The 14,306-nt window shown below is 37.4% G+C and overlaps 1 protein-coding gene across 14 annotated transcripts in view; it reads left to right on the forward strand.

The window, feature by feature from the left end:
- Positions 1-14,306, forward strand: part of EPHA5 (EPH receptor A5) — a 346,930-nt gene that overhangs the window by 80,203 nt on the left and 252,421 nt on the right. For all 14 annotated transcript variants that reach the window (XM_073237522.1, XM_037026646.2, XM_037026647.2 and 11 more), the window contains exon 3: positions 7,652-8,315. In XM_073237522.1, the coding sequence (XP_073093623.1) occupies positions 7,652-8,315 (664 nt within the window). The remainder of the gene's footprint in view (positions 1-7,651; positions 8,316-14,306) is intronic.

Raw genomic sequence — 14,306 nt, forward strand, 5'->3', positions numbered from 1 at the left:
CAGCATTTGTCTTGAGGTATCTTTACCACTTGGAAGAATTGTGATACTCGGTAAATTCGATATGAGGCACTAATTCTATTTAAGGGATGTAATTAGGAAGGAAGAAGAAAAGCTATAGGAGTAGCAGATGGAAGATAACATGGAAAAATTGATTATTTCTTTGACATGTCTTCTTGTAGAGTAACTTAACCATGTATAGGTTTTAAACTACTAATTATATTGCATACACACATTAACATAATAGGAATACAGTTACATAACCAAAGCAGACCTATAATTACCAGCCATGCCCAGTGAAACCAAGAAAACCAGTTAGGCACCCTAGGCATTTGTGAAAACTTATCTATGATATGGTGGATATTGTCCAACTGAACTTGAACAGTCTGAGAAAAACCAGACAAATTAAAACAACCCATTCCTGGGGACAGTTCACATTCCTTATGTTCTTTTAACAGTAGATAGTCCATAGTCATAAGATTTTGGAGTGCTACAACTTGCACTTCTCCTAATTCTTGGTTGAGTTGCAACAGTATAGATCCAGTCAAATTTGTTATTTTACTGTATGCACAGGCCAGCTTAGATGTCTCCTTCTTCATTCCAATGGCAAGTCCAGGAACCGGTGGGATGAATGCAGCTACAACTGCAGCATTGCCTGGATCTTTGTTGAGGTTTTTTGATGATCATCTTCTGGTATGACTCTTCCAGAGAGTGCTGATTTTGGAAGTTCTTCTTCATATCGTATCTTAGTTCATTTTCTGGGTAGCCAAATTAGGCTTTGATCCTCTGTATAAAGACAAACAGACCCTTTGCCCACACTTTGATATGCCCTTTATACCATTGTGTAGAACTCATTGGAGGTCACCACAAAGGAACTGCTTTCATTTTTTCTTTTAAGAGAAAGGAATATTATCAGAAAAATGTACCTCCATAGCCGATCATCTCACACCCTTTAACTAATCAAAGTTAAGGATACTTAAAGCATGCATTAATCGTTGATTTACAGTTAGTTTTATCATATCAGAGAGTAATCCCCCTTTTCTTTCTTTTTTTTTTGTTATCATTAATCTATACTTACATGAAGAATTTTATGTTTACTAGGCTCTCCCCTATACCAGGTCCCCCCTAGAAACCACTTTACAGTCACTGTCCATCAGCATACCAAAATGTTGTAGAGTCACTACTTGTCTTCTCTGTGTTGTACAGACCTCCCCTTTCTCCCACCCCCATGCATGCTAATCTTAATACCCCGCTTCTTCTTCCCCCGCCCTTATCCCTCCCTACACACCCATCCTCCCCTATCCCTTTCCCTTTGGTACCTGTTAGTCCATTCTTGGGTTCTGTGATACCGATGCTATTTTGTTCCTTCAGTTTATCCTTTGTTCTTATACTCCACAGATGAGTGAAATCATTTGGTATTTCTATTTCTCCATTTGGCTTATTTCACTGAGCATAATACCCTCCAGCTCCATCCATGTTGCTGCAAATGGTGGGATTTTCCCTCTTCTTATGGCTGAGTAGTATTCGATTGTGTATATGTACCGCATTTTCTTTATCCATTCATCTACCGATGGACATTTAGGTTGCTTCCAATTCCTGGCTATTGCAAATAGTGCTGCGATAAACATAGGGGTGCATCTGTCTTTCTCAAACTTGATTGCTGCATTGTTAGGGTAAATTCCTAGGAGTGAAATACCTGGGTAAAATAGTAAGTCTGTTTTGAGCATTTTGATGAACCTCCATACTGCTTTCCACAATGGTTGAACTAATTTACATTCCCACCGGCAGTGTAGGAGGTTTCCCCTTTCTCCACAGCCTTGCCAAAATTTGTTGTTGTTTGTCTTTTTGATGGCAGCTATCCTTACTGGTGTGAGGTGATTCCTCAGTGTAGTTTTAATTTGCATTTCTCTGATAATTAGCGATGTGGAGCATCTTTTCAGGTGCCTGTTGTCCATCTGTATTTCTTTTTTGGAGAACTGTCTGTTCAGTTCCTCTGACCATTTTTTAATTGGATTATTTGTTTTTTGTTTGTTGAGGCATGGGAGCTCTTTATATATTTTGGACATAAAGCGTTTATTGGATCTGTCATTTACAAATATATTCTCCCATACTGTAGGGTTCCTTTTTGTTCTATTGATGGTGTCTTTTGCTGTACAGAAGCTTTGAAGCTTGATTTAGTCCAACTTGTTCATTTTTGCTGTTGTTTTCCTTGCCTGGGGAGATATGTTCTAGAAGAGGTCACTCATGTTTATGTCTAAGAGGTTTTTGCCTATATTTTACCACGAGTTTAATGGTTTCATGGCTTACATTCAGGTCTTTGATCCATTATGAATTTACTTTTGTATATGGGGTTAGACAATGGTCCAGTTTCATTCTCCTACATGTAGCTGTCCAGTTTTGCCAGCACCATCTGTTGAAGAGACTGTCATTTCGCCATTGTATGTCCATGGCTCCTTTATCAAATATTAATTGACCATATATGTTTGGATTAATGTCTGAGGTCTCTAGCCTGTTCCACTGGTCTGTGGCTCTGTTCTTGTGCCAGTACCAAATTGTCTTGATTACTATGGCTTTATAGTAGAGCTTGAAGTTGGGGAGTGAGATCCCCCCTACTTAATTCTTCTTTCTCAGAATTGCTTCGGGTATTCGGGCTCTTTGGTGTTTCCATATGAATTTTTGAATTATTAGTTCCAATTCATTGAAGAATGTTGCTGATAATTTGAGAGGGATTGCATCAAATCTGTATATTGCTTTGGGCAGGATGGCCATTTTGATGATATTAATTCTTCCTAGCCACGAGCATGGGATGAGTTTCCGTTTGTTAGTGTCCCCTTTAATTTCTCTTAACAGTGACTCATAGTTTTCAGGGTATAGGTCTTTCACTTCCTTGGTTAGGTTTATTCCTATATATTTTATTCTTTTTTATGCAATTGTGAATGGAATTGTTTTCCTGATTTCTCTTTCTATTGGTTCATTGTTAGTATATAGGAAAGCTACAGATTTCTGTGTGTTAATTTTGTATCCTGCAACTTTGCTGTATTCCGATATCAGTTCTAGTAGTTTTGGAGTGGAGTCTTTAGGGTCTTTAGGGTTTTTTATGTACAATATCATCTCATCTGCAAATAGTGACAGTTTGACTTCTTCTTTACCAATCTGGATTCCTTGTATTTCTTTGTTTTGTCTGATTGCCATGGCTAGGACCTCCAGTACTATTTTAAATAGCAGTAGGGAGAGTGGGCATCCCTGTCTAGTTCCAGATCTCAGTGGAAAAGCTTTCAGCTTCTCGCTGTTCAGTATAATGTTGTCTGTGGGTTTATGATATATGGCGTTTATTATGTTGAGGTACTTGCCCTCTATTCCCATTTTGCTGAGAGTTTTTATCATGAATGGATGTTGAATTTTGTCAAATGCTCTTTCAGCATCTATGGAGATGATCATGTGGTTTTTGTCTTTCTTTTTGTTGATGTGGTGGATGATGTTGATGGATTTTCAAATGTTGTACCATCCTTGCATCCCTGGGATGAATTCCACTTGGTCATGGTGTACGATCCTTTTGATATACTTTTGAATTCAGTTTGCTAATATTTTATTAAGTATTTTTGCATCTACATTCATCAGGGATATTTGTCTGTAATTTTCTTTTTTGGTGGGGTCTTTGCCTGCTTTTGGTATTAGGGTGATGTTGGCTTCATAGAATGAGTTTAGGAGTATTCCCTCTTCTTCTATTTTTTGGAAAACTTTAAGGAGATGTTTATTATGTCTTCTCTGTGTGTCTCATAAAATTCCTAGGTAAAAACTGGGGTGGGGGTTTTGTTCTTGGGTAGTTTTTTGATTACCGTGTCAATTTCTTTGCTCATAATTGGTTTGTTTAACTTTTGTGCTTCTTCCTTGGTCAGTCTTAGAAGGTTGTATTTTTCTAGGAAGTTGTCCATTTCTTCTATGTTTTCCAGCTTGTTGGTATATAGGTTTTCATAGTAGTCTTTAATAATTCTTTGTATTTCTGTGGAGTCTGTCATGATTTTTCCGTTCTCATTTCTGATTCTGTTGATGAGTGTTGATTCCTTTTTCTCTTAATAAGTTTGGCTAGAGGCTTATCGGTTTTGTTTATTTTCTCAAAGAACCAGCTCTTGGTTTTGTTGATTTTTGCTATTGTTTTATTCTTCTCATTTTTGTTTATTTCTTCTCTGATCTTTATTATGTCCCTCCCTCTACTGACTTTAGGCCTCATTTGTTCTTCTTTTTCCAGTTTCGATAACTGTGATGTTAGACTCTTCATTTGGGATTGTTCTTCCTTCTTCAAGTGTGCCTGGATCGCTATATACTTTCCTCTTAAGACTGGTTTTGCTGCGTCGCACAGAAGTTGGGGCTTTGTGTTGTTGTAATTTGTTTCTATATATACCTTGATCTCTATTTTAATTTGTTTGTTGGTCCATTGATTATTTAGGACCATGTTGTTAAGCCTCCATGTGTTTGTGAGCCTTTTTGTTTTCTTTGTAGAATTTATTTCTAGTTTTATACCATTGTGGTCTGAAAAATTGGTTGTTAGAATTTCAATATTTTGGATTTACTGAGGCTCTTTTTGTTGGCTAATATGTGGTCTATTCTGGAGAATGTTCCATGTGCTCTTGAGAAGAATGTATATCCTGTTCCTTTTGGATGTAGAGTTCTATAGATGTCCCTTAGGTCCATCTGTTCTACTGTGTTGTTCAGTGCTTCCATGTCCTTACTTATTTCTGCCCGGTGGATCTATCCTTTGGGGTGAGTGGTGTGTTGAAGTCTCCTAAAATGAATTCATTGCAGACTATTTCCCCCTTTAGTTCTGTTAGTATTTGTTTCACATATGCTGGTGTTCCTGTGTTGGGTGCATATATATTTAGAATGGTTATATCCTCTTGTTGGACTGAGCCCTTTATCATTATGTAGTGTCCTTCTTTATCTCTTGTTACTTTCATTGCTTTGAAGTCTATTTTGTCTGTTATTAGTACTGCAACTCCTGCTTTCTTTTTTCTGTTGCCTGAAATATGTTTTTCCATCCCTTGACTTTTAGTCTGTACATGTCTTTGGGTTTGAGGTGAGTTTCCTGTAAGCAGCATATAGATGGGTTTTGCTTTTTTATCCATTCTATTACTCTGTGTCTTTTGATTGGTGCATTCAGTCCGTTTACATTTAGGATGACTCTTGAAAGATATGTACTTATTGCCATTGCAGGCTTTAAATTCGTGGTTACCAAAGGTTCAAGGTTAGCCTCTTTAGTATCTTACTGCCTAACTTAGCTTGCTTATTGAGCTGTTATATGTACTGTCTGGAGATTCTTTTCTTCTCTCCCTTCTTATTCCTCCTCCTCCATTCTTCATATTTTGGGTGTTTTGACTGTGCTTTTTTTAGGAGTGCTCCCATCTAGAGCAGTCCCTGTAAGATGCCCTGTAGGGGTGGTTTGTGGGAAGTAAATTCCCTCAGCTTTTGCTTGTCTGGGAATTGTTTAATCCCTCCTTCATATTTAAATGATAGTCATGCTGGATGCAGTATCTTGGTTCAAGGCCCTTCTGTTTCATTGCATTAAGTATATCAGGCCATTCTCTTCTGGCATGTAAGGTTTCTGTCGAGAAGTCTGATGATAGCCTGATGGGTTTTCCTTCATAGGTGACCTTTTTCTCTCTAGCTGCCTTTAAAACTCTTTCCGTGTCCTTGATCTTTGCCATTTTAATTATTATGTGTCTTGGTGTTGTCCTCTTTGGATCCTTTCTGTTGGGGGTTCTGTGTATTTCCGTGGTCTGTTCGATTATTTCCTCCCCCAGTTTGGGGAAGTTTTCAGCAATTATTTCTTCCAAGATACTTCCCATCCTTTTTCCTCTCTCTTCTTCTTTTGGTACCCCTATAATAAGTATATTGTTCCTTTTGGATTGTTCACGCCGTTCTCTTAGTATTGTTTCATTCCTGGAGATCCTTTTATCTCTCTCTATGTCAGCTTCTCTGTGTTCCTGTTCTCTGGTTTCTATTCCATCAATGGCCTCTTGCATCTTATCCATTCTGCTTGTAAATCCTTCCAGAGTTTTTTTCATGTCTGTAATCTCCTTCCTGGCATCTGTGATATCCTTCCAGACTTCATCCCATTTCTATTGCATATTTGTCTGCATCTCCATCAGCATGTTTATGATTTTTATTTTGAATTCTTTTTCAGGAAGACTGGTTAGGTCTGTCTCCTCCTCTGGTGTTGTCTTTGTGATCTTGGTTTGCCTGTAATTTTGCCTTTTCTTGGTAATAGAAATAGTTTGCAGAGCTGGGATGAGGGACTGCTGGAAGAACTTCCCTTCTTGTTGGTTTGTGGCCTTCCTCTCCTGGGAGAACAGCAATCTCTAGTGGCTTGTGTTGTGTAGCTGTGTGCAGACAGGGCTTCTGCCTCCTGCCCGGCTGCTATGGAGTTTATCTCCTCTGTTGCTGTGGGTGTAGCCTGGCTCAGGCTGCTGCTCCAAAATGGTGGAGTTGCCCGGAAGGCTATTTACCTCCTTAAGGGGCCTCTGTGCTCCCTGCTGCCCAGTAGGTTAGAGTGCCCAGAGGTCCCCGGTTTCCCTACCTCTGGCCTAAGTGTCCTGCCCTGCCCCTTTCAGACTTCCAAAATGCACTCGCCAAAACAAAACAACAACAACAACAACAACAAAAAAAATGCTGCTTGCTTTTCTTTTGTTCTTCGGCACCAGCCTCTGGCACCCACTCACCAGTCTTGCTGCCCTGTTTCCCTAGTGTTGGGGTCTCTGTCCCTTTAAGACTTCCAAAGGGCACTCACCAAAACAAAACCACCATAAAAAAAAAAAAGATGGCCGCTCGCTTTTCTTTTGTTCTCTGGTGCCGGACTTCAATATCCGCTCACTGGTCTTGCTGCCCTGTTTCCCTATTATTGGGGTCCCTGTCCCTTTAAGACTTCCAAAGAACACTCGCCAAAACAAAATATCAACAACAACAACAACAAAAAAAACGGCCGCTTGCTTTTCTTTTGTCCTCCAGTTCCAGCCTCCTGTACCCGCTCTCTGGTCCTGCTTCCCTGTTTCCCTCCTATCCAAGACCCCATGCATGCACTGTGTCTGCGCTCTGGTCCGGATGACTGGGGCTGGGTGTTAAGCAGTCCTGGGCTCCCTCTCCCTCTCCACTCAGACTCCTCTCCTCCTTCAGAGAGCTGTGTGGAGGGGCGCTCGGGTCCTGCCAGGCCGGGGCTTGTATCTTACCCCCTTCGTGAGGCGCTGGGTTCTCGCAGGTGTGGATGTGGTCTGGATGTTGTCCTGTGTCCTCTGGTCTTCATTCTAGGAAGAGTTGTCTTTGTTATATTTTCATAGATATGTGTGGTTTTGGGAGGAGATTTCCTTTGCTCTACTCATGCCACCATCTTGGCTCTGCCCTCTCTAATCTATAATTTTTATCTCTATTTTATATCTGTCTCTAGGTTTATATTTGTGGCTAAATCCATGAATAAACATTTGGCTATCCAATTTATAGGAGTTCTAAACAAATTCATTCATTGAAATAAACATCTATTATTAATTTCAAACAAATGAATTTTCTTTCAAGGCTACAGAAATTTCTACATCTGAATTTGTTTCTTTGACTACTTTTGCTGGTTATATTCTAATTAAAAAAATTTGCCTTCTTCTTTTATATTATACAGTGGGAAGAAATTGGTGAAGTTGATGAAAATTATGCCCCTATCCACACATACCAAGTATGCAAAGTTATGGAACAAAATCAGAATAACTGGCTTTTGACCAGTTGGATCTCCAATGAAGGTGCTTCCAGAATCTTCATAGAACTCAAGTTCACTCTCCGGGACTGCAACAGCCTTCCTGGAGGACTGGGGACCTGTAAGGAAACTTTTAACATGTATTATTTTGAGTCAGATCAAGAAGATGGGAGAAACATCAAGGAAAACCAGTACATCAAAATTGATACTATTGCTGCTGATGAAAGCTTTACAGAACTTGATCTTGGTGACCGTGTCATGAAACTGAATACAGAGGTCAGAGATGTAGGACCTCTAAGCAAAAAGGGATTTTATCTTGCTTTTCAAGATGTGGGTGCTTGCATTGCTCTGGTCTCTGTGCGAGTGTACTATAAAAAGTGCCCATCTGTGGTACGACACTTGGCTGTCTTCCCTGACACAATCACTGGAGCTGATTCTTCACAGTTGCTCGAAGTATCAGGCTCTTGTGTCAACCATTCTGTGACAGATGAACCACCCAAAATGCACTGCAGCGCTGAAGGGGAGTGGCTGGTGCCCATCGGGAAATGCATGTGCGAGGCAGGATATGAAGAGAAAAATGGCACCTGTCAAGGTAAGAGTTTGCGTGTGGATCTACTGGGTCTATCTGTCTGCTGTGGTCAGATCATGGGTGTGAATTTCCTCCAATGATTATGAGCAAATGGCCTTATACTTTGCTTTTTATAGAGATTATTCCTCTTCAAATTTTATTTCTCTCAGAATTTAAAAATTTCTGGCAACAATAAAATATTGTAGTGTTTTTTGGATATACATAATTAATACTCAGAGAGTGTCTTTCTTGCAGTGTAATATTTCATATTCATTTTACTCTCAAAATTTTTATTTTTAAATGATTCAAACCAGGGGATTATTTCTTTGTATGGTTATTCTCTGCTATTTTACTGCTATTTTCTCTCCACTAGTACTCTTTGCTTGCCATATAAAATTCAAATGCAAATCCTAGGTGAGAGTTATTTTGGTATGCTTTGAACTAACTGCCTTTAAAAATTTCCTTAGAAATTAGTTCAGCCATACGAACTCCATAGGAAAATATTTGTAAGCTGACAGGACTTAGTTTCCTGTATTGTTTACATACAATTGCTATTGCATGCTTGCCTTAAAGAATTTACAGGTCAATATTAAATGCATAATAAGTACTGCCCAAGAAAATAACTGCTTGGAGGTAGAGCCAATACAAAAAAGGTCATTTCAAAGCAGTTTGCACTTAAGGACTTTTTTGTATTGTTTTCCTTTTAAATTCAACCTTGATCATGACCACTTCCTTGTTTATTTGAAAATACCCTCATTTGCGCACAGTGTGGTGAGTTGCCCTTGTAAACTTGGGTATTTATCAGTGGCATTTTGGAACAGGCTAGTAATTTATGTCAAAGGGAAGAACTGCTTATGAGGGAGAAAGAAAAACTTAAAAAAAAAACATTCATCCTATGAGCCTGAACTTATTTTCCCAGTGTTGTGTACATGTTAAATAGGTAATGAGAATTAATGTGTGTTAAATGAGAAGAAAACTAAATGCTGAGAAGTCTTTTAATCCTATCTGGTAGCTTCAGGTGCATTTTCCCCCATCCACTATAAAATGTGGATCAGAGTTTTTCGGGTTTGTTCAGGCCTGACTGTTAATTGATTATAGGTACAGGGAAACAAAACTAAGGAAATTACCCGTAAATCATAGTGACTGCTTATTTCTCTCTAGGAACACATTGCACTATATTTAAATTTTCTTTTTCAACATCAGCTCATATTTCATATCCCTACAGTACCATCTCCAATTAAGTGTAGGGTTGTTTTTCCATGTAATCTACAACTCTTGATACATATATATGTATATATAGTTGACTAAAATTGTAAGTTTATTGTATATATATTACAGGTATAAATTTATCATGTATGAAGTACATTAAATTAAAATTATGGTTTGGAAATACTTTTACTATTGTCAGGGATGTGAATCATTTTATTCAGGATTGGATGTAAAGGATATTCCTAACCAATATTATCTTAACTTTTCTTTTTGAACAATCTTCTTGGTGTAAGGCGAGAATGTATGTAATTGTAGAACCAGAAGGAGTTAAATGTAATCCATTGAATATATTTCATTCTTTTCTCTAAATATAGTCACAATGTAAATATTATTTCTAAAACTGTGTTTTCTAGTATCATAAAGTAACATGCTCTACTTGATCATTTCTTTATGTCATTTTAAGAATGGTATGTAGTTACTTTAGTTGAAAACACAGTGACCTTTGTCTTCATCCAGAGTGATAGAGGGTATAAAAAACCTCTGCTGGTTTTTGATTGTTGCCGGAATTAAAACATTATGCAGATGTTTATCACAAAGATGTCATGGTGAAGTAGTATCTGAAAGGATGTTTCTTAGGGCAGGCATTTGATGCCTATCTTCTCTCATACTCTTCTTTTAATAATTGAGGAGGAGAGACCTAACTGAGGACAGTGGGATGAACTGGAGAGAGTATATTGTAGAAAACTTCACTGAACTGGACTCTGTCTTAATTAATGAGTTTATTACCCAGCCTTGGTTGTAGGAACAAAGGCTCTGGGGTCATGGAGGCTGTGCACTACACAGCACAAAGGGTGTTCTACACAATGTAGTCTATATGCAGAGTGCCTGTGGGTGTTTGTCCTGTGCACAAATGGTGTGTGGCCACTCTATAAGGAATTTCAAATGCTTATTCTATAAATAACTTACCTTACCTCATTGAATGAATAAATAAATGTTGAAATAAATTAAGGCATCACAGATATTCTTGAAGCATTTAGATCTCTACTTAATATGAATATGCAAATGTAAATGTATACATGTGCATGTCATATAAAATTCCACCATAACTCTAACTCATTCCATGACCTTAATACACTTCTCCAAACACTCAAGTGTGGATCTTGTTTTGTAACTGTCCTTGATAGGTCAGAAATCTAAATCATTTTTGACTTATCCTTCCTGTGTACTCCCTGATTCCTATCCATCACAAACTATTTATAGTAATTACTACCCAACTATCTATTAAAATCATTCACTTCTATTTCCTTACACACACACACACACACACACGCACATACACACATATATCTTGTTGGAACTTTATTTTCAAATATAATGAATGAGTTTATATATGTAGTTTTGATTTTTGAGCACTGTGAATGTATCACCTCTGCAAAAAAGCAAATCTAATCATTGTCCACATCCATCCTCCATAGCCCACTACATCTAGCATGTACATTTTAAACACTTCAATCATTTCATTTAAGATAAAGCAGCCTAAGACCCTGAGTGGTTTTGCTCTGGACATATCTTAAAGCACGATTCCTCCCCTTTCCTGTTCACCAGCCACACTGGCTTTCTTTCACTTTATTGAAGGCAATTTGCTCCTTTTCACTGCTTGCTCTTCTGTGATTCTCTTCTCTTGTCCTAAAGTACTCTTCTACCTACTTTATACCTGGCTGACTAATACTCATCCTTCAGATCTGTGCTCCAACACCTCCTCCTCAGAGAAGCTTCCCTGGCCCCAAAGACTAGTTCAGCCCTTTACGTTATTTACTCATACATGTCTTCTTCACAGACATTTAGAGTTAAGATTTTGTACCTTTTGTTAATTTATTATTTGATTAATGACTCTCCCTACCCCAACTAACTACATATTCCTGGTTGACAAGGATGGTGTATATTATTTTAAAGAATGATAAAAACATCAAAAGGCAAGAGGTAGGGAAAATTAATTTAAAAGAGGAAGTAGAATGGACAAAATCATAAAAGAATACTGTGCTTAAAATTACAGTAGTTCCCCCTTATCTGTGGAAGATACATTCCGAGATCTCCAGGAGATGCCTGAGTACACAGATCATACTGAACCCTGTATATGCTACATCTTATCCTGTGGTTACAGGCCTATGATAGAGTTTAATTTGTAAATTAGAACAGAAAGAGATTAACAACAATAACAAATAATAAAATAGAATAGTTATACCAATATACTATAATAAAAGTTATGTGAATGTGCTCCCTCTCTATAAAATCTTATTATATTGTACTCACCTTTCTTCTTGTGATGTGAGGTGGTGAAATGCCTACATGATGAGATGAAGTGAGGCTAATGATGTAGGCATTGTTATGTAGTGTTAGGCTACTACTGACCTTTTGAGGATAAGTCAGAAGGAGAATCTGCTTCTGGACTGTAGTTGGTCATGGTTACTGAAACAGAGGAAAGCAAAACCACTGAGTGAGGAGGGTACTATACTGAGTTATTTTACCTTTGTATTTCTCTCTAGAAAGTCATTGCTTCATTGACAAATATGTCTTTTAAGTTAATACTTTCTTAGTCCTAAGAGTCTCATGCCAACATTTCAAGTTCCAAATATTGAATCACATATGATTGACATATGATGTATTAACTATTATAAAGGCCATCTTAGTGATTTTTGTAGCCTTAGTATTTACATTTCATTACTCAGTCTCTTTGCTAATCAAAATATATTGGGATTTAATTAAGGATATAACCATATCAAGAAGCTGAAGTTTAAGAAAATCTGTTGTAGTATTACATATCAATGTTTACAAATTCTCTACTAGGAGCTGACCAGGTAGCTGCTGTCAGATCTGTTCATGTGAACTGATATACATACAGGGCATAATGAAGTAGACCCAAGGGCTTTAGAGACCAAGGCTTCAGGATTCAGAATGCTAGGTGGCTCATTAACATACGGCTTCAACCCATAAGACAATCAAGAAATGATTCAGGATTCTCTGTCCATTTAGCAATTCATGATTTATCATCTGCATGGCCCCTGGTTTTACTTCCTTTAAGAGAAATTGGCTACCCAGGAATAATCTAGTTTTAATTAGGTAACAAAATATTCTCATTTCTTTTGCATTAACTTAAAATAGAGAGTGCCTTTATTTTTCTAAGGCTTGCTCATATGCCTGAATTTTCTATAATAAATTGCTTTATGTATACAAATTTATTTCTTTGAAATGTTTTTTATTTTCAGAAACTAATAATGTATTAAATCCATTTATACTAGTATGTTTCCCTACTTGTTATTTATTATTATTTCTGATGAAATGCATGCTATTTTTTTCCCTTAAGAGTCATATGAAATTTTTTTTGAGTACGAAATTATTAGCAAAAATCCATTTTGGAAGTTTCTGCTTTTTATTGAAGTGAATGTGTTTGACAGCAGTAATTGAGTTCACATGAATCAAATGTTGCCTGCTGAGTTCTCTTGTGATTATGTTGCTGACTTACTAAGATGCAAGGCAAGACCACTAATCTTCATCAGTTGCTAGTGGAATGAAGTGGTAATTTGAAATTACCCCTAGATAATTATAGTTTCACTTATATCAAATGGAGGAAAGAGATTTAGATTGTGGGTCACTGCCAAAACCAGTCAGAGTGAAGAAGGTATATAGTGCATACTAAAATACAGGGTAAGGGGGGATACATGCCAAGGGCTATGGAGAAAAGCACTTATTAATTGTCCAACTGGGAGATGATTGCACAGCAAGGAAAATGTGAAAATACTGAGCTCAAAAAAGAGCCTTGGTTCGGAAACAGTACAGATACTGCAGGGAATAGTATGTCCATCATTCATACTTCTGGTGTATATTTATGTTTGAAACAAGATTGGCTGGAAATATTGTGTGTTAGGTGTTTGTGTAATTATACATTGGGGAGCCTAGTTATTTTTAATTAAGCATATTACCAAAAACATCAGAGGTTGAACTTTTATTTCTATTTGGTATGCTCTTTTATGCAACAAAGAAAACTAATTTTAATTTCAAAAGATAGTGATTACGGAAGTAAAGATTATCAATGGTGTACATGTGTGTACATGGGTGTGTCCCACTGCTGGCGAATCACCACCAAGACAATTAAGTATTTAAGGTATTTCATCCCTTAGCAAGTATTACACATGAAAATAATAAAATTGATTTTTTTTATGTTTAAACTACTTCCTTGAATAGTATAGGGTTAGTTCTATGAAAGCTTTAGAGCATATTCTGCATTTGTTTTTGTTTTTGCTTTTCACTTTCCTAAATCAAGATTTTTCATCACCAATGCTATGGGCGTTTGGGGTCGGATACTTTTTATTGAAGGCGGGGGTGGTTCTCTTCCTTATAGGCCATTTAGCAGCTTTCCTGGCCTCTGGTTTGATAGTCAAAAATGCTTCCATATATTACCAAATGTCCTCAGGGGGCAAAATCACTCTACAGTGGGAATCACTGATTGAAACATACTCCTTCTGCCTATATGAGCTGATATGCTGCCCAAGCTAAGTATGTTTATAGACTAGCTACCTTTGCAAAAGTTAACATTTTTCTTAATATTTGTTACAATGAAAGAGATGTATATATTTTTGAAGTGACTAACTTAACTTGGATATAATAGGAAACATCCTGCTTGTGAGAGGCAGCATACTCTAGTAGTTTAAGCACTTTGGTGCGGAGCCAGAATGCCTGGATTCCAGTCCTACTTCTGCCATTTATTAGTTCTATATCCCTGTGCAAGTTTTCAATCTGTTTACTTTCCTT

The sequence above is a fragment of the Manis javanica genome, chromosome 5 (genome assembly GCF_040802235.1).
Source record: "Manis javanica isolate MJ-LG chromosome 5, MJ_LKY, whole genome shotgun sequence".
NCBI classification, from domain to species: domain Eukaryota; kingdom Metazoa; phylum Chordata; class Mammalia; order Pholidota; family Manidae; genus Manis; species Manis javanica.